Genomic DNA, 17,636 nt, shown 5'->3' on the forward strand with positions numbered 1-17,636 from the left:
AGAGGAGTGAGAGGGAGAGGAACAGACGGGAGCCAGGAAGTGTGCTGTGTAACTGCTGCTGAGACTCCAGACTCCTGCAAGCATCTGCGTTTCCTTTCCTTGGTCTCTGCCAGGAGGCTGCTTCAAAACCCTGAGCCCACAGCTCTATCCTCCTCCTCTCCTCTCTCTGACACACCACCAAACAGGACTAAGTTCGGTACACATCTGCACACCAAGTTTTCACCCCAGCTTTCTACAAAACAAAACGTTCTACACACCAAAGATTTCAACAAACTTTTCTTCAGACTCCACGGCTACTCGCCCTTAGACTCTTCAAGCTCTTAGAGACTCTTCAAGACAGACTGACTCCAGCTGAGACTTCTTCTACACCTGAGGACTGTTGGTCTATTGTTGTTGCTCGTCTAGCACATGCAGGTCATCTGTTAGCTGACTACTCTGACTGGTCTGTGTGAGAGACTGTGGATGGCCTGAAGATTTTGCGCGTCACTGAAACAGTTGGGCTATTTGGTCTGCAACCTTGCCTTTGTTTTGTTGGTGCAACCAGAGTGACTGAAGAATCTTCTCTTGCACGGCAGATAAGGCCTTTTTAGAGCTGGGGTCAGGTTGCACATGCGAGTGCTGGTCCTGGTTCTGAGTGTAGTAAGAAGATGAGGGGGGCAGTGTTGAGTTTGTGGGTGTCTCTGGCCATGTTCTGCTGGGTTCTGGGCTGGGCTGGAGGTGTAGAGGGACAGGACACTGCACGTGTCCAGACACAGGTGAGACAGGCTGGACTTGTGGCGCATGGGAGAGAGGGGGAGGAAGAGAGGGAGGAGGTTATGATGGATGACCCTGGCGTGGAGGTGGAGGAGAGCAAACCAAAGAAGAAGAAATCTACAGAGGAGGTAGAGGCAGGTAAGAGGTGGCTCCTTCAGTTCTGCTTCTTCTTCTTCTTCTTCTTCTTCTTCTTCTTCTTCTTCTTCTTCTTCTTCTTCTTCTTCTTTTTTTGTCTTCTTTCTCTCCTTGACTGTATCTTCATGGTGGTCCATCAACCAGCAATCCCTGTATCAACCTCTTGGGAGCAAACTTACAAAAGACTTGGCCCAGTTTTCCCCTTTTAACATCTTGTTCACTAACATGCGTGGAGACCTTGACAGAGGCATTGACAGAGACGATCCTGGACCAGTACAACTCACAGCTGAATGCGTCCCACACACTCCTCTCTGAAAGACATGTGCATGGAGCCAACCAACATGGTGTCTCATCTAAACCCAACATGCCTGATGCCATCTGATCTGAGAGGGGAGGGTAACTGAGCAGCAGAACTTTTCTATAATGTTGTTTCTCTATAGTTTAGATATGTAATAATAGTACTGAACAATGTGTGGGAGTCCGAGTAATCATTCCTTAAGCATCGTACTGTCAAATTACTCACAATTTCTCACAGGCAGCGGGAAACATCCCAGGTCAGCAGTGTCTGTGTGTGTGTGTGTGCTTGTATGTGTACGTGTGTGTGTGTGTGTGTGTGTGTGTGTGTGTGTGTGTGTGTGTGCATGCATGTGTAGATGGCAAACACATCTGGTCTGGCTCATGGCAGAAGCAGGGTGGTAAGCGATGGTTCAGTGGGTTTCCTTTCCATCCTCTCCTCATCCTTCTTTTTACAACCCTTCTCTCTTTACCCTCCTCTTAACGTCCCTCTTCCTCATCCCCCTCTCTCTCTCCATCCCCCTCTCTCTCTCCATCCCCCTCTCTCTCTCCATCCCCCCTCTCTCTCTCCACCCCCCTCTCTCTCTCCATCCCCCTCTCTCTCCATCCCCCTCTCTCTCCCCATCCCCCTCTCTCTCTCCATCCCCCTCTCGCTCTCCATCCCCCTCTCGCTCTCCATCCCCCTCTCTCTCTCCATCCCCTCTCTCTCTCTCCATCCCCCTCTCTCTCTCCATCCCCCTCTCTCTCTCCATCCTCTCTACACTCTCCATTGCATTGGGAAACCACACAGTTATCTGTCAACAATATGTTTTCAGTGAGACTGTCTAGACCCTCTGTGGTGTAGGAGTCTTGATTATCCACCAATTATCTCCGAAGACCAATTTTCTAAGAGGCATGTATACATACACATACAGTTTACTTTAAAGGTTTGACAAGTTTATGTTGTAGTGGAAAAGTGGGAAGACTACTTACTGTGGATTTAACCGGTGAGTAACCATGTGGTGTTTGGCTGATGCAGAGTTGTGTGCACTCTTAGCGGTGTCGGAAGAAAGCGGATGTTTCCGGTTTTCCAGGATACAGTATTTTCAACCTAACTTCCATTTCCGCTGAGAAACGGATCTGGGGACTCCGCTCAGGTGTCTTTTCACGCTTGCTACATTAGGTTAGGTTGTGAGTAAGTGTGTGGTAGGTGTGTGTGTGTGTGTGTGTGTTTGTGTGTATGTGTTTGCGTGCATGCTTGCGTGCGTGTGTGTGTGCGTATGTGTGGCTAACACTACAATAATTCAGGGATGAGGGAGAGGGTTACTGTGATATACACTTAGCTGTCTGACAGCGTTTTCTTGGCAGAACCAACACATCTCTGGTTTCATGACCTCAAATCAGTCCACTCTTTATATAATTTATCTGAGAGAAAATATTGCATTATTTGGCTATCTGATTGAATACATTATAACATCTTTCTGCATACCCAGGCCACCAATTTCCAGAAGATTTGTGCAAAATACAGAAACATTTTCACAGTGTGTTTTCCATAAACAAGGAGAGAGAATTTATGACTGGGCCCAGTTGTAACAATGGAAGTGATGTTTCATGTGTACACTATTACATTTTCCACTGCAAAGCCACAACTCTACTAGCTCTTTCCAAAGCCATTCCAGGCTGTTAGAATTAGGTTACATTAAAAAAGCTGAGTTTGCAGAACCGGGAACCACTGAGAGATCTTTCATTTGGTTGTGCTGCAGGGAGATACAATTATGAATACAAATGGCATGCCTTATGTATTTAACTTGTGATAAAATGGGATGACTCACGGTGCCACAGACGTCCCACAGGGATCCAGGGGTGCTTCCTTGTTTTTACCTTCAGATATCTATGTATCTTTATGGGGAAAAAAACAGCCTTCTTCAGGCTTGAGTTCTCACTTACTCTGTAGTGTAACCTCATTGGTTTTACAGCACTTAAGGAAAATCCTTACCTACAAATAGGATGTTAGTGGAAAAGGCGAGTAGACAGAAAGAGAGAGAGCAGACAGTTTACTGGGCTGTGTGTTTAGCTGGCCTGGCTGTGTGTGTGAGGATGTTGACATTTACATTTTAGACAGCTAGGTAATGCTGTGATGTCATCATGGAACCATTACAGAGCTGCAGGAACAGGTCTACTGAAGTCTACTGGGAGAAAACAAGCACTTCTCTGTCTGTTACAGTCCTGTGTCTGTCTGCTGGTCTGAGGGCAATTACAGACCAGCAGACATGGTTGCACTAGTCTCTTTCCACAGCTGCAGTGTCTCTGTGTCTCTGAGTATGGCAAGTCACTGAACACTTTTGATTACAAACTGCTTTGATTACAAACTGCTTTAAAAAAAAACATTGTTAACCATAAGTAAACTGTTTGTAAATCATCATATGAAATAGTGGTAGTTCACAATACTTTCTTGGGTAAGCACTGTAGCGCTACATCTTTAACTCAACTTTTTGCTTGGTGCGGGACTGAAGTGTAAATTATTATACCATTAATGAAGCATTATCCACAAGCCATAACTAACCAACCAGGAACAGTTGGACAGCTGTCGACACTCTGAGAGTTGAAGGACCGTCAACACAGTGGGTTTGAGTTTGGCCGGCTGGCTGCTTGGCCTGAAACCAAAACAAAGCAGTGACGTGGCTGACCCTGTCTGTCCGTGCCAGGGTTCAGCTTCATTACTGAACCATTGAACACTGTGGGAGAGGAGGAATTTGTTCAGGCCTGTCCTTCAGGAAATAGGAACGATAAGAGAGGGAGAGAGAGAGGGCAAAGGGATACTTGGATCACCACATCCCTCTCCCAGAGAACTTCCTCAATGGCTCAGTGGGTGTTTGGGCTCGAGACGTTGTTGTTTCTGTTACTGGTTTTGTACTGTTCAATTTCCAATTACACCACAGTCTCTATTTTTTTTCTCTCTCTCTCTCTCTCTCTCTCTCTCTCTCTCTCTCTCTCTCTCTCTCTCTCTCTCTCTCTCTCTCTCTCTCTCTCTCTCTCTCTCTCTCTCTCTCTCTCTCTCTCTCTCTCTCTCTCTCTCTCTCTCTCTCTCTCTCTCGCTGTAGTTAGTGGTCCCGTCTTCTGTTCCAACCTTCTATTCTCTTTTTCTAATTTTCTGGATGAGGCTAGGTGTAGTAATGGTGGTGGTCATTTTTAATTGAAAGCTCTTTCTCACACACTCTCGCTCTCTCTCTTCAGCCAGGGCAAAGAAAGCTGCAGAGAGGGAGGCCAAAGCCAAGAAGCAGAAAGCCCCGAAGGCACCGAAAGCCACCAAGGCACCCAAGAAGCCCAAGGCTACCAAGGCACCGAAAGCCACCAAGGCGCCCAAGAAGCCCAAGGCTACCAAGGCACCTAAAGCCACCAAGGCACTCAAGGTCACCAAGCCCAAAGCTACGAAGGCCTCCAAGACAACAGCAGAGAAGGACAAGGGAGTGAAGCCGGTGACCAAAAGACCCACTCTGGAGGAAGAGGAGGAGAAACTGCTGATTGAGCTGGGCTGGGACAGATGTACATATACAGAGGCTTTAATAATAATGATACAGATGTATATTTGATTTATATAGTGCTTTTCTAGGACCCAAAGATGCTTTACAATATTACGTTAGTCTTTTAGTACAGCTGGGCTGTAGGTTGAGTAGGCACTATAGTCTTTTAATGCAGTGTGTTGGTTTGTGACTTAATAGAACGGTTGTTCTGTCTCTGCAGTGATTCCACCTGTGACCCCAAAGGAGCCCCGAGAGCCAGGCCAGGGTAAGAGATGGTTTGATATAAGACAATGAGATGACATATGCGAAATCAGCTTATCTCTGTGATATGAGCTGGTTCTTTTCATGTTAGACCTTTGAAAACAAGCAGGTCACGTTAATGTAATGTTTCAGTATAATCTCATTCATTTGCAATGCGAGGCGTTTTAGCCAATATTTCTCTGTTGACTCTGCGTTGTGGTTTGTGTGTGTTGTTTCTGCCCAGTAGACAGGAGACCCTCGGGACCCACACCTCCCTCTACTGGCTCCAAGACCCTGACAGAGCATGACCAAGATTACTGGGACGCCAAGCGTGCGTCTGACATGACTCAACTATCACTTTCAATCCAATCTTCTCTGTTTTGATGCATGAGTTCAGCTTGGCAGAGATTATGATCATCTATAAGAAATTACAACAAAAGCAAAACACTTATATTGTCAAAGCCTAATGTTTGTGAAAGTTGAGAGGAAACACATGTTCATGTAGAGTACAGAAACAGAAAGCTGTGGTATAGTTGTTCAGCCCTATAAGGCATCTAAACGTCTGTTCACAGCTGACAGAGAGCGGACCACCACTGAGGTCATCATGTATGTACCAGGTAACAGCGAATCTCATCACGTAACAAATTACAGTACTAGTTTCAATAGTTTATTTAGCATTTATTTAGCATGCACACAAAATAAATGTATTTTTCTTTCAGAGGAAACCACCGTGCCGCCCATGCCCTGGTACGAAGAGTATGATTATGCAGATTGTAGGTACACCACCTGTCTGTCTGTCTGGTTAATTATCATGCTCTGTAAGAGCGCTCCCCTCTGAAACGTCTCTCTCTCTCTCCACAGTGGCAGCTAAGAAGCTAGAGGAGGAGGCAGAGAAAGCTCGCAAAGAGAAGGAGGAAAAAGGTCTGAATCACTTTGATCTTTCTGTCAGGGAGAACCCTGTAGCTCTGTCCCTTTAGGACACCCTTATGTGTTCATTCATCACTTAGACGACTGGGTTGTTTATGGAACAAGGTACATTATAGCCTGTAGATTGTGACATTGTCAATGTTGGGGAGTGGAAGGAGAAAATAATTGAGAAGTCAATGGCTGTTGGATTGAGAAGGGGGAGAGGGAGGGAGAGCGATTAGGGAAATAATAGGGTTTATCAAAACAGCTGCTGCCACGTGTTGTGGCCCTGGGCCTCAGTATCAGTGAGACAGACGAGTGGGGAGGGAAGAAGGTAGGGGGATTGGGCTTCCTTTTGACTGTGTGCAGAGCAGGCTGTGTCTGCTTGAGAGCTTTCAAGTGTAAATTTGATGATGTAAAGTGGAGTTAAATTCACCACCCGGTGTAGGCCTATCAGTGTAGTTTAATAGAGTAAACTGAGCCATTTGTTTATGAGAATATGCAGACTTATTGGAGGGAAATGGAATGGCAGTAACTGTGCAGTACTGTCCCGGCAGCACATATGAAAGTATTTGATGCTTGCTGAGCTGGAGAGTAATGGCGGTACGTAAACATGCCCAGTCACATCTTGTTTTCCCATCATGCACCACAGTGGAGCGGCTGAGGAAGATGTGGGAAGAGGAAGAGGAGGAGAGGCTGAGGCAGATCCCGTTACACGCCAAGCCCAAGAGTAAGAAAATCACCTCAGCACTGGTTTTCATAATCATGTTCATTAATGATCAGCTTCAACTTTACTCGAGCCCCTTTACTCCCAACCCTTTTCCTTCACATTTCCCAACCCCACCGCCAGTCTTACAGTAACCCCAACAGGACATGACAGTAAACGTGTACGTCACAGTCTTTGATATGTGAGAGTGTCTATCTGTCGTAGTTAGATACTGTTGAAATGTTGGCCTGTTTTCTCCTGTTTCCTGTAATAACCTGTTTTTCTCCCCAATCAGCCATCTGGTCCTGCCAGAAATAGATGTTTACTGTACAGTCAGACTAGGAGACGACTAGCATGTTCTCTCTCTTTCTCACTCTCTCTTTCTCTTCCTTTTACAAGTACCAGATCTGAGACTCGTTTTATGGCCTTCGAGATAACATAAAAAGGAAAAAGAATGCTGTGACCATTTTTTTGGCCGCACTTGAAAACAACCATTCTCTTTTCGCCCCTTTCAGAATTCACAAAAGCATTGTGTGTGTTTGTGGGTGAGTGTGCGTGCGTGCTGGGTGCATGTGTGTGTGTGAGTGTGTTTGTTTGTGGTCAGTATGGAGTGTTTTTAGCCTGTTGCTCTTGATGACTACAGACCAAAACATTTAGCATGGCTGACTGAACTGTTTTGTTTTGGAGTGTGTCCCATTAGTTATTACTTGTTTTGTTTTGTTTTCCCAGAATGCCCTCCTCTAGGCCTGGAGTCCCATCGTGTTGATGATGACCAGCTGCTGGCCTCGTCTCAGTCTCACCACGGCTTCTCAGCTCAGAGAGGCAGGCTCAACATGCAGGTACAAAGAGTACACTATAAAACACTACACTGTAGTATATAGATACACAGTACTACACCAGAGTACTGCTTCGTCTCAGTCTCACCACGGTTTCTCTTCTGAGAGGGGCAGTCTCCACATGCAGGTACACACTGTATTGTATAATATATACTACATAACATACACACCATAGTACTGCAGATATACTGAGTATACTACATACTGTACACCATAGTACTGCAGATATACTGAGTATACTACATACTGTACACCATAGTACTGCAGATATACTGAATATACTACATACTGTACACCATAGTACTGCAGATATACTGAGTATACTACATACTGTACACCATAGTACTGGAAAATGGGCTCCCTCTCTAGAGACTGGTTCCTCTCAAGGTTAATTCCTACCTAGGGAGCTTTTCCTTCCAACTATCTCCTCAGTTAGATCTTTAGGCGATGCTGCATGATTGACCAGTGAGGGGACTATTTTGTCTCCCCAGAGCTCCGGTGATGACGAGGGTGTGTACGGGGGTGCGTGGTGCGCCGAGCCAGAGGAGAATAACCACTGGTTTGAGCTGGACGCTCGCAGAGAGGTGGAGTTCACTGGAGTCATCGTACAGGGCAGGAACTCAGACACAGCGTAAGTCCTGCTGTCCGAGGTCACTGCACTGGGGTCACTGCACCGTTCACACAGCCAGGGCCAGGTGGAATCCCCATTAGCCTGCACAATTGATTTGAAATGAATCCAAACCAAACACCATATACATCCATAGTTTGAGTTTTATCCATTAGATAAGCAGAATGCTGCAAAAGAGATTATAGGGAAAAAGTCATAGGAAATTGAATCTTTCCTGTAGAATCAACTGGCACTTTGAATGTTAGAGATTACAAGATGTTGGATATTCATATGACTTGTAAAGTGCAAGTCTCTCTCTCTTCTCTCTCTCTCTCTGTATTTCAGGGAAGATTTTGTGTCCACGTTCTACGTGTCCTTCAGTAACGACAGTCGTGATTGGACGGTGCTCCACGATGGCTATGCTGAGTGGGTGAGTAACCGCTTAAGATTGGTCAGTGTAGCTGCCAATTTATTATCCCATTTCTTTCCTCCGCTCTAATCTTTCCCCTTCTTCTCCTCTCCATACCCTCTCCTCCTCCCCCTCTTCTTCCTCCCCTCTCTGTCCCTGCATCCCTCCTCCCTCCCTCTCCCATCTCCATCCCTCCAGTTGTTCTATGGCAACGTGGATAGGGACACTCCAGTGATGGTGGAGTTTGATTGGCCAATCGTGGCACGTTACATCCGTATCCTTCCACAGAGCTGGAACGGTAGCCTGTGTCTCAGAGCTGAGGTCATGGCCTGCCAACTGCCCAGTGAGTCCAACACAATGCAAAACCCCATCACATCAGTGACACATCCCCTCCATACACTCCAGAACCTCATCACAGCCCTAACTCCATCACCTCCATGACCTCTAAAATGATCATAATCACCCCCACAACCATCCCCGTTACTCTCCCGTGAATGACCTCTCCCATATGAATCCCACCACATGCTTCCAATGTTTTTTCTCCCTTCCCTCCCCGCAGGCAGCTTCCGTAGTGAGAATGAGGTCAACCCCACAGACGACCTGGACTTCAGACACCACAACTATAAGGAGATGAGACAGGTGAGTCTGAAATGAGAGTGTGACACAGGTGGGTGTGACAGGTGAGATAGCCACTGTCTCTTTCATCTCTCCCTCATCCCTCTCCTCTCTCTCTCCTCCTCTCCCTCTCTCTCCTCCTGCTCCCCCTCCATCACGCCCACCTAACACATCACTCTCCTCTCTCCCTCCATCTTTCCATCTCTCCCTCCATCACTCCCATCTCCCTCCCTCCATCACTCCCACATCTCTCTCCTCCCTCCCTCTCTCCATCCCAGATGATGAAGGTGATAAATGAGGAGTGTCCTAACATCACAAGGATCTATAACATTGGGAAGAGCTCTGCTGGCCTGAAGATGTACGCCATGGAGATCTCTGACAACCCCGGGGAACACCAGACAGGTGTGTGTGTGTAAGTGTGTGTGTGTGTGTGTGTGTGAGTGATAGGTGAGCCATACAGCAATGGAACTCACACACATACTAAGTGATCACAAAACACTGTTACATAAAGACATCATCTTCCTCAACAGGTGAGCCGGAGTTCCGCTACACGGCAGGTCTCCATGGTAATGAGGCGCTGGGGCGGGAGCTGCTCCTCCTGCTGATGCAGTTCATGTGTAAGGAGTACAATGACGACAACCCCCGAGTGCGCCGCCTGGTGGAGGGTGTGAGAATACACCTGGTTCCCTCACTCAACCCAGACGCCTACGAACTGGCTTACGAAATGGTGAGGGACCTCATTCCAGAAAGATGCTCCAACAAGGGATATATATGTTTTAATTGATTAAACTGGAACCAATGTAACATTACACAATGTCCTTTCCATATCCTATTTCTCTCAACCCTAGTCCCAAACTGCCTGCTCTTAGAAGGGTATTTGCAATAATCTCTCCAATAGAGATCGTTTCTTTATTATTTTCTCACCTGTCCTCTCTCGTCTCCAGGGCTCTGAGATGGGGAACTGGGGTCTGGGCCACTGGACGGAGGAGGGATACGATATCTTCCAGAACTTCCCGGACCTCAACAGTGTTCTGTGGGGGGCAGAGGACAGGGGCTGGGTCCCACGCATTGTACCCAATCACCACATCCCTCTCCCAGAGAACTTCCTCAATGGCTCAGTGGGTGTTTGGGCTCGAGACGTTGTTGTTTCTGTTACTGATTTTGTACTGTTCAATTTACAATTACACCACAGTCTATTTTCTCTCTCTCTCTCTCTCTCTCTCTCTCTCTCTCTCTCTCTCTCTCTCTCTCTCTCTCTCTCTCTCTCTCTCTCTCTCTCTCTCTCTCTCTCTCTCTCTCTCTCTCTCTCTCTCTCTCTCTCTCTCTCTCTCTCTCTTTTTGTAGGTTGCCCTGGAGACCAAAGCTATCATTAACTGGATGGAGCGGACCCCATTTGTGTTGGGAGCCAATTTGCAGGGGGGAGAAAAAGTGGTGGCGTACCCGTTTGACATGCAGCGGCCTCCAAAGGCTGCAGGGGTGGGTTCTGTTGTGGCTGGAATAAGATAAAGCAGGAAAAGTAGTCCACTATATAGGGAATCTTTATCTAGGGAATTTCAGACATACCCATAGAATTATATCTGCACAGGGAGCCAAGAGAATAGGATCCTATTTCCATCCTATTCTAACCACCTCTCGCCGGCTTTGTATTCATGTTACCTGATGACATTTCTGTACAATATGATCTTGTTGCCATCTGATGCACATTCAAATGTCATAAAAAAATCAACACTGCAGAGCTCTCCCTGTCCTCGGCCGTGCCCTGATTGTATTACTGCTGATGATATCTGGAAATGTGCATGTACAACCTGGCCCATCTACTGTTGCTAGCCCCAATTCTGACTTGTGCTCTGATATCTGCTTCACTGATATCTGCTCTCGTAAAAGCCTGGGCTTTCTGCACGTTAACATAAGAAGCTTATTACCTAAAATGGATTAATTGAAAGTGTGGGTTCACAGCTCCAATTCAGATGTGTTGGTCATTACTGAGACGTGGTTAAGAAAGAGAGTTTTGAACATTGATGTTAACCTTTCTGTTTATAACCTTTTCCGGCAAGACAGATCTTCCAAAGGTGGTGGAGTAGCAATCTTTACCAAGGAACACCTTCAGTGCTTGGTTGTCTCCACCAAGTCTGTCCCCAAACAATTTGATTTGCTGGTTTTAAGCACTCAACTTTCAAATAGCTCTTTGTTGACTGTTGCTGGGTGTTATCGTTCACCATCAGCACCGGCCTGTACCCTACCTACCCTAAGCTCTCTCCTGGCCCCTTACACTAGGTGACCTAAACTGGGATATGCTTAAACCACCTGACCAAGTCCTAAAGCAATGGGACTCCCTAAATCTTTCTCCGATTATTACCAATCCCACAAGGTATATGACTCCCAACCCCCAGAAAAGGCTACTCTCCTTGATGTTATCCTAACAAATGATCCTGATAGGTATCAGTCTGGTGTTTTCTGTAATGACCTTAGTGATCACTGTTTTACAGCCTGTGTTCGTAATGGCTACTCAGTGAAACAACCTGTCCTGATTTGTCATAGACGCTTGCTAAAAAACTTGAATGTGCAAGCCTTCCTTCATGACCTGGCCTCTGTAAATTGGGATAGAATCAGCTTGATCCTCTCTGTCGAAGACGCTTGGACCTTCTTTTTTTATATTTTCAGTGGTATTGTTAACAAACACACCCCCATACAGAAAATGAGAATTAAAAACAGGTTAAGCCCCTGGTTCGACCGTGATCTGGCAGAGTTACTCCACCTCAAGAATTTCATATGGCGAAAGGCTCGGCACATGCTTACTCAGGTTGACTGGCTCTCGTTCAGGCAAATGAGAAATAAATGCACTCTGGCTATCCGGAAGGCTAAAGTTAGTTACTTTAAGGAGCAGTTCTCTCTCTGTGGGTCTAACCCCAAGAAGTTCTGGAAAACAGTTAAAGACCTGGATAATAAACCCTTCTCCTCACAGCTGCCCATGTCCCTTAATGTTGATGATGTGGCTGTTACTGACAAAGAGCACATAGCTGAGCTCTTTAATCACCACTTCATTAAGTCAGGATTCCTATTTGACTCAACCATGCCTCCTTGCTTGTCCAACAGTTCCTCATCTCCCACACCTTCTAATGCGACTAGCCCCGATGCTCCTCACTCTTTTTCCCCTGCCCCGCTACACAGTTTCTCCCTGCAGGCGGTCACTGAGTCCGAGGTGCTAAAGGAGCTCCTTAAACTTGACACCAAAAAAACATCTGGGTCAGATGGTTTAGACCCTTTCTTCTTTAAGGTTGCTGCCCCAATCATCGCCAAGCCTATCTTTGACATTTTTAACCTGTCTCTCCTCTCTGGGGAGGTTCCCATTGCTTGGAAGGGAACCACGGTGCGTCCTTTATTTAAAGGGGAGATCAAGCTGATCCTAACTGTTATAGGCCAATTTCCATATTGCCATGTTTATCAAAAGTTTTGGAAAAACTTGTCAATATTCAGCTGACTGGCTTTCTTGATGTCTATAATATTCCCTCTGGTATGCAATCTGGTTTCCGCTCATGTTATGGATGTGTCACTGCAACCTTAAAGGTCCTAAATGATGTCACCATTGCCCTTGATTCTAAGCAATGTTGTGCTGCTATTGTTATTGACTTGGCCAAAGCTTTTGATATGGTAGACCATTCCATCCTTGTCGGCCCGGCTAAGGAGTATTGGTGTCTCTGAGGGGTCTTTGGCCTGGTTTGCTAACTACCTCTCTCAAAGAGTGCAGTGTATAAAGTCAGAACATTTGCTATCTCAGCCACTGCCTGTCACCAAGGGAGTACCCCAAGGCTCGATCCTAGGCCCCACGCTCTTCTCAATTTACATCAACAATATAGCTCAGGCAGTAGGATTTTCTCTCATCCATTTATATGCAGATGATACAGTCTTATACTCAGCTGGCCCCTCCCCGGATTTTGTGTTAAACGCTCTACAACAAAGCTTTCTTAGTGTCCAACAAGCTTTCTCTGCCCTTAACGTTGTCTGAACACCTCCAAAACAAAGGTCATGTGGTTTGGTAAGAAGAATGCCCCTCTCCCCACCGGCGTGATCACTACCTCTGAGGGTTTAGAGCTTGAGGTAGTCACCTCATACAAGTACTTGGGAGTATGGCTAGACAGTACACTGTCCTTCTCTCAGCACATATCAAAGCTGCAGGCTAAGGTTAAATGTAGACTTGGTTTCCTCTATCGTAATCGCTCCTCTTTCCCCCCAGCTGCCAAACTAACCCTGATTCAGATGACCATCCAACCCATGCTAGATTATGGAGACATAATTTATAGATTGGCAGGTAAGGGTGTTCTCAAGCGGCTATATGTTCTTTACCATTCGACCATCAGATTTGCCACCAATGCTCCTTATAGGACACATCACTGCACTCTATACTCCTCTGTAAACTGGTCATCTCTGTATACCCGTCGCAAGACCCACTGGTTGATGCTTATTTACAAAACCCTCTTATGCCTCACTCCCCCCTATCTGAGATACCTACTGCAGCCCTCATCCTCCACATACAACACCCGTTCTGCCAGTCACATTCTGTTAAAGGTCCCCAAAGCACACACATCCCTGGGTCGCTCCTCTTTCTAGTTCGCTGCAGCTAGCGACTGGAACGAGCTGCAAGAAACACTCAAACTGGACAGTTTTATCTCCATCTCTTCATTCAAAGACTCAAATCATGGACACTCTTACTGACAGTTGTGGCTTCTTCGCGTGATGTATTGTTGTCTCTACCTTCTTGCCCTTTGTGCTGTTGTCTGTGCCCAATAATGTCTGTACCATGTCTTGTGCTGCTACCATGTTGTGCTGCTGCCATGTTGTGTTGCTACCATGTTGTTTTCATGTTGGGTTGCTACCTTGCTGTGCTGTCGTGTGTTGCTGTCATGCTATGTTGTTGTCTTAGGTCTCTCTTTATGTAGTGTTGTGGTGTCTCTCTTGTTGTGATGTGTCTTTGGTCCTATATTTATGTATATATATATATTTATTTTTTAAATCCCAGCCCCCGTCACCACAGGAGGCCTTTTGCCTTTTGATAGGCTGTCATTGTAAATAAGAATTTGTTCTTAACTGACTTGCCTAGTTAAATAAAGGTTAAAGAAAAAAATTACATTCTATCACATTAACATAATTTGATTCCTGTGTCTTCCAACAGACGTTGGGGTCTCGCCGTGGGTCTCGACCCGGTATGGACCATGAGATGAACGAGGAGACTTGGGCCCGTATGCAGCGTCAGAACGGGGACGCGCTACGGGAGACGGCAGATGACACCATGTTCCGCTGGCTGGCCATGTCGTACGCCCACAGCCACTTGACCATGACGGAGACCCAGCGGGGCTCCTGCCACACCGACGACATCTCTGGGGGACAGGGCATCATCAACAGGGCCAGCTGGAAACCTGTGGTGGGGAGTGAGTGTCAATGGGGACGGGTAAAGACGTGAAGAGTGGAGGAGGGGCGAGAGAAGAGAGGAGTCTGAAGGAGGGTGCAGGAGAGAGAGAGATGGGGGGGAAAGGAGAGAGTATGACAAAGAGAGAATGAGAGAGGAAGAGAGAAATATGAAAAATCAGGTTAAAGTAGAGAGAAGCAGACAGCGTTAAGAGACTCCTAATTAACACTATCTCATGTTTTATCCTTCCCTCCCCACCATGATGTAAACCCCCAGGTATGAATGACTTCAGCTACCTGCACACTAACTGCTTTGAGCTGTCCATCTTCCTGGGCTGTGACAAGTTTCCTCACGAGAGTGAGCTGCCTCTGGAGTGGGAGAACAACCGTGAGGCACTACTGTCCTTCATAGAACAGGTCAGAATACACACTACACAGACAACATAAATTAATGTTTAATATTATCTTCTTTTTAATATATTTTACTGTGCCTTTTGTTACTTTATGTTATTTTATTAACGTTATTGGTTTATGTACCACTGAGTAAATACTGTACTTGATTGTTTTGCGCCCAGTGATGTCATCTGAGCGTTGAGCCCTGATAGAGGTACTGTTTTCTGTTTCCTGTGCCAGGTGCATCGTGGGATAAAGGGTATAGTGAGGGACATGGAGGGCAAACCCCTGGCCAATGCCACCATCTCTGTGGACGGTATCAAGCACGACGTCAAGACTGGTAAACCTGCATTTACACACACACAACTACACACACACACACACACACAGCACATCGCAGAGGAAGACCACAGATCAAAGAGAACTTCTTACCAGAAGGTCTTCCTTAGAATGTACATGGTAGTTCCTTATTTCTGATCCTCTCTCCCCCTCTCTCTCTCTCTCTCTCTCTCTCTCTCTCTCTCTCTCTTTCTCTCTCTCTGCTCCCTCCCTTTCTCACACCCCCTTCCTCCCTCTCTGCCCCCCCCCCCCCGTAGCTGCAGCCGGAGACTACTGGCGGTTGTTGAATCCCGGGGAGTACCGTGTGACGGCCCGTGCCGACGGCCACACTCCCCAGACCCGGCTTTGCATGGTGGGCTATGACTCCGGGGCCACACCCTGCAGCTTCACCCTGGCCAAGTCCAACTGGGATCGCATCAAGCAGATCATGGCCCTCCACGGCAAGAGGCCAATACGGCTTGTCACCAAGGCACCGCCCCAGGCAGGAAGTGACATCAGTGGTGGGGCCGTTGGCAGCATGAACACCACAAAGACGGACACCGGTGGCGGGACGGGCGACTCCCAGAATGGTAATAATCTCCGCCGGTTACGGCTGATGCGCCTGCGCAAGCTGCGCCAGCAGAGACTCAGGGCCAACCTCTCCACCACCACGACCGTTGCCACCACGACCACCACGCCGGCCCCCACGACGACGGCGGAGCTGGTGACCGAGAGCACTACTTCCTGGTATGACTCGTGGTTCCCTGTGGAGAGTTTGTACACAGAGCCCACGCAGGCCGAGATCCTCACAGAAATCCAGGAGTCAGAGCCCACGGGGGACTACACCTTTGATTACAAGTTTGATGATTACTGAATTTAATTTAATTACTAAAGTAACAAATTACAGTTTGTAAATACACAATCATAGCTAAAATGCATTATTCAAATTGTGGGAAATAAAAAACTAATTTCATTCTGTGCAGAGCTGAAAGACAATATTGTAATTGCATTTTTGTAGCACTTTTTATATTAAAAGAATAATACTTTCTCTGTGCTCTTCTATTAATGTCTCATGATGGTTTTACATTTATTCTGATATATTTTTGTGATGCACACACATTGATCAGAGAATAGGTCACATTCTCTCTCTACAGATCAGGGAGTCAAAGGCATGTTATTGATATTATTTACTCAAGCAAGCCTACTCTGAGATATCTAGGAGAATAGCATTTAGATAATAATAGGTTGCTTCAAATGTTTCACAATGAAAGAGTGAGTAAAAAAAGGTTATTGGAAACACACTCAATTCGTGCCTTGCCTCAAAAAGTGTTTTCTTATGTTTGGTTAAATAGGATTGTTAACTACAGTATGTGTGTGTTTTCATGTAATGTCACATTAAAGGAATTTTCTAAAAATATGTTTCATGATATAATATCTTTGTGGTTTATACTGATGTAGGCAGGCCTTAGCCTAGAGAAATAGCACCACAACTTGATTATAATACATATTTATTTTGATAACATATTGTCCTAAATATTGGGGTACAAATTGTGTTGTTAATAAAGTAAATAATAACAGCACATTTCATGAACAGTATTTGAGTGACGCTGAAGGAAGGGGTAGGTACCTTTCTCCCACTGAAGTTTTGGAATTCTTGATGCATTCAAGACAACTGGTGCCACGTTCACGTGCTAGTCAGAACTAGGAAACTCAGAAATGTCCGACTTGCTAACTGGTTGAAGTTATACACATGCCGCTTTCAACCAGTTAGCAAGACGGACATTTCCAAGTTTCCTAGTTCCGACTAGCACGTGAACGCGGCATGGGAACTCAGAAAAAAAAGAGGTGAAATCACATCAGTGATCTTCAGGTCGGAAAGTCGGAGCTCTACAAGGATGCCTGAGTTTCTGACTTGGAATTCCGAGTTGAAAGCTCGTTTTTTTCAGAGTTCCCAATTATCTTGAACGCACTGAAGTCGGATGTCAGAGATTTCCGAGTTCCGAGTTCCCAGTTGTTTTGAACGCGGCATTGTAAACATGGACATTTCCGAGGATAAACGTATTTCCGCTAATGACGTGGGTTTAGTCAACATCCTCTTTGGACAAAGATTATCGCCTCTTCTTCTCTGTTTTGGTGCAGTTTGGAAGATAATCCCACCTTGGTTACTCCCTCAGTCAGTGATAGGTCAAGGGTTGCTTGAGAGGGTAAGAGATGTTGAGGAAGGAGTAGATTCAGTTGTAAGTGAACGTTTAAGAACACAATACTATGCTTTCTTGAAGATATTGACAGATGGATCTAAGGGACCCTAAAACAGGGAGGACAGGAGCAGCTTTTAGTGTTCCTGAGTTTAAGGTGGCAGTGATGAAAGAGCAACGGATAATCTATCTGTTTACACAATGGAGTTGTTGGCCATACTATTGGCTGCAGAGTGGGTGGAGGAGGTGAGGCCAGACAGGGAAGTCATCTGCTCTGACTCCTGTGCAGCACTGATGAGCTTAAATTCATGTGTGTCTCAGAGCAGACA

General features: G+C 46.1%; 1 protein-coding gene across 2 annotated transcripts; it reads left to right on the forward strand.

The window, feature by feature from the left end:
• LOC121541502 (inactive carboxypeptidase-like protein X2) lies at positions 1-16,529 on the forward strand. Of its 2 annotated transcripts, none has more exons than XM_041850565.2 (21): positions 1-891; positions 4,396-4,704; positions 4,903-4,947; positions 5,167-5,253; positions 5,495-5,539; positions 5,642-5,695; positions 5,784-5,843; positions 6,481-6,558; positions 7,264-7,373; positions 7,862-8,001; positions 8,323-8,407; positions 8,585-8,729; positions 8,946-9,025; positions 9,280-9,403; positions 9,532-9,728; positions 9,946-10,119; positions 10,346-10,477; positions 14,169-14,424; positions 14,679-14,818; positions 15,035-15,134; positions 15,391-16,529. In XM_041850565.2, exons 1-21 carry the CDS (start codon positions 648-650, stop codon positions 15,984-15,986), a joined length of 3,201 nt encoding a protein of 1,066 aa, XP_041706499.2. In that variant the 5' UTR covers positions 1-647; the 3' UTR covers positions 15,987-16,529. The 2 variants fall into 2 exon arrangements, with proteins under 2 accessions (XP_041706499.2, XP_041706500.2); XM_041850566.2 differs by having other exon boundaries at positions 5,170-5,253.
• The last annotated feature ends 1,107 nt before the right edge of the window (positions 16,530-17,636 follow it).

The sequence above is a fragment of the Coregonus clupeaformis genome, chromosome 27 (genome assembly GCF_020615455.1).
Source record: "Coregonus clupeaformis isolate EN_2021a chromosome 27, ASM2061545v1, whole genome shotgun sequence".
NCBI classification, from domain to species: domain Eukaryota; kingdom Metazoa; phylum Chordata; class Actinopteri; order Salmoniformes; family Salmonidae; genus Coregonus; species Coregonus clupeaformis.

What these genes read in the sequence shown, in the direction of transcription:
- LOC121541502 (XM_041850565.2), top strand. Translation starts at nt 648, where the DNA reads ATGAGGGGGGCAGTGTTGAGTTTGTGGGTGTCTCTGGCCATGTTCTGC. An exon ending in GGTCATCATGTATGTACCAG is followed by an intron (nt 5,540 to 5,641) that starts GTAACAGCGAAT and finishes TTTTTCTTTCAG; the next exon opens with AGGAAACCACCGTGCCGCCC. An exon ending in CCCCGGGGAACACCAGACAG is followed by an intron (nt 9,404 to 9,531) that starts GTGTGTGTGTGT and finishes CTTCCTCAACAG; the next exon opens with GTGAGCCGGAGTTCCGCTAC.